Raw genomic sequence first — 2,348 nt, 5'->3', positions numbered from 1 at the left:
TGTCTTGAAATGAGGGCCCCTGAATAGTGATTTTTCTTATGGATTTGATTTTAACCTGAAAGGCAAAGACGTGTTGAATTAGAGCAACCCAAGGTAAATACATTTTTATGAAATAAAGATTAATTCTGTTAACAAAATTTTTATTTAAAAAATCTGAAATCAGTTAAAAGTATCCTTTTTCTTTCTGACTAAAGAAAGAAACCAAAATTAAATTTTTTGAGAGAAACCAAAATTAAAATAATAAATTATGATGTATATATCAGGAATATTTTCAGGAACTCTTGGAAATAATGTCTGGGTTTCATCTTAGAGAAAACAAAGCCTTAGAGCTTGAAATTGCCCTTCCAGAACCACAATGGTAAGGAAACAATAAGACAACACAAAATTTTTAAGGCGTAAGAAGGATGAGTTTCTCATTTCCCTTTATATTAATGTCTTACTTGCTTTGAGGTGGAATACCAGGGATCTGAGACATTCTACTTTATTTTCCACCTTGAGACTCAAATGCAACTGTCAGAAGTATCTGTTCAAGATGGGAGTTGAGAATGTTCAGGGATATAAGGAACTCAGAGAATGACAAGTTTCGGTCAATAGTTTCTATGAATTGGATTCTCCTTTTTTTAGATTCATGACTTTTTTCTGTGACTTGGGGCAGTAACTTATTTCTAGGTTCTGTTGCTTTTCTTTTGGAGTAGAAACAATGTTCTTTGTTCACCGCCTGACCTGAGTCGTATTAGAGAATGGCACCAGGTTGCTGAGGCTCCTGCCTCTAATTTTACTGGTGAGGGAAGAACTCAAGTGAATAAAGAAATGAAGAAATGAGGGAAGGAGAATTCTGTCGGAATCCACCCTTCTCTCTTCCCCTTATTATTTCCAGCAGTCTCGTTTGCATATGGCAGCACTGGCCCTCTTTTTGTAGGGTTACTTCAGGTGGGTCTTTGCTATATTTATCTTAGTAAGACTCTGACAAGAGAAGGTCAGTGCCACTGAGTCTCATGACGGTGGTGAAGCCAGATTCTGTGGGTCCAGGTTGGGCTAGTTTCAAACAATCCCAGCAATATCCCACATTGTGGGAGAAAATAACTGTGAGAAGAACTGTGTTGTCCTCTAATGCAACCCTTTTCTCCTGTGTCCACAGATTCTCTTGGAGAAGAATGAATCCTGGAAAGGGCTCTTTGGTGACTGAATTCATTTTGGTGGGGTTAACAGACCAGCCAGATCTCCAAATTTCCCTCTTTTTACTATTTCTAATAATGTATGTGATCACTCTGATAGGAAATTTGGGCTTGGTAACTCTAATTGGGCTGAATTCACACCTTCACACCCCCATGTACTTTTTTCTCTTTAACTTGTCCTTCATAGATCTTTGTTATTCTTCTGTGTTTACACCCAAAATGCTAATGAACTTCATGTCAGAGAAGAATGTTATCTCCTACAAGGGGTGCATGACCCAACTTTTCTTTTTCTGTTTCTTTGCCATTTCTGAATGTTACGTGCTGACATCAATGGCCTACGATCGCTATGTGGCCATCTGTAACCCACTTCTATATAACATTGCTCTGTCTCCTACAGCGTGCTCCAGCCTTATGCTTGGTTCCTATTTCCTGTCCTTTTCTGGGGCTATGGCTCACACTGGATGCATGCTGAGACTGACCTTCTGTGAGGCAAACATCATCAATCACTACTTCTGTGACATCCTCCCTCTGCTCCAGCTCTCCGGCACCAGCACCTCCATCAATGAGCTGGTGATTTTCATTGTGGTGGGCATCAACATCACTGTGCCCACTGTCACCATCTTTATCTCTTATGGCTTTATTCTTTCCAGCATCCTTCAAATCACTTCCACTGAGGGCAGGTCTAAAGCCTTCAGCACTTGCAGTTCCCACATAATTACTGTTTCTCTGTTCTTTGGGTCAAGTGCATTTGTGTATTTCAAACCATCTTCTGCTGGGTCAATGGATGAGGGAAAAATCTCTTCTGTCTTTTATACCAATACAGTTCCTTTAATGAACCCCTTAATTTATAGTTTAAGGAACAAAGACGTTCAACTTGCTTTGAGAAAAACCCTTAGCAGGAGAAAGTTTTGATCAGAAACAGTACCTTTCCATTTATATAGTTGTAGGACAGGGAGATTACAGTAGTTTTAGTAGCAGTCTTCTTATCCTATTTCTTTACTACTATGGTAAGGAAATTTGAATGTTCTCTCAATAATTAATTCCCACTTTTAGTATATGTGCTGCTGAAGCGAGTGCAATTCCCACTTTTAATAGAGTACACTTTCTTCCTTTTCTCATCATTTTTATTCACCTTTCTTTACTGTATGGTAATAACATTAGGGAAGAATTTGT

The 2,348-nt window shown here is 38.7% G+C and overlaps 1 protein-coding gene across 1 annotated transcript; it reads left to right on the top strand.

Moving 5' to 3' along the window:
• Nucleotides 1–532: 532 nt before the first annotated feature.
• Nucleotides 533–2,087, top strand: LOC105506432 (olfactory receptor 8B3-like). The gene is made up of 2 exons (XM_011934562.1): nucleotides 533–547; nucleotides 1,170–2,087. Exons 1-2 carry the CDS (start codon nucleotides 533–535, stop codon nucleotides 2,085–2,087), a joined length of 933 nt encoding a protein of 310 aa, XP_011789952.1.
• Nucleotides 2,088–2,348: the final 261 nt, after the last annotated feature.

This window comes from Colobus angolensis, unplaced genomic scaffold, assembly GCF_000951035.1.
Source record: "Colobus angolensis palliatus isolate OR3802 unplaced genomic scaffold, Cang.pa_1.0 Scaffold137, whole genome shotgun sequence".
Lineage (NCBI taxonomy): Eukaryota > Metazoa > Chordata > Mammalia > Primates > Cercopithecidae > Colobus > Colobus angolensis.
This window is presented reverse-complemented; position numbering and strand designations above follow the sequence as displayed.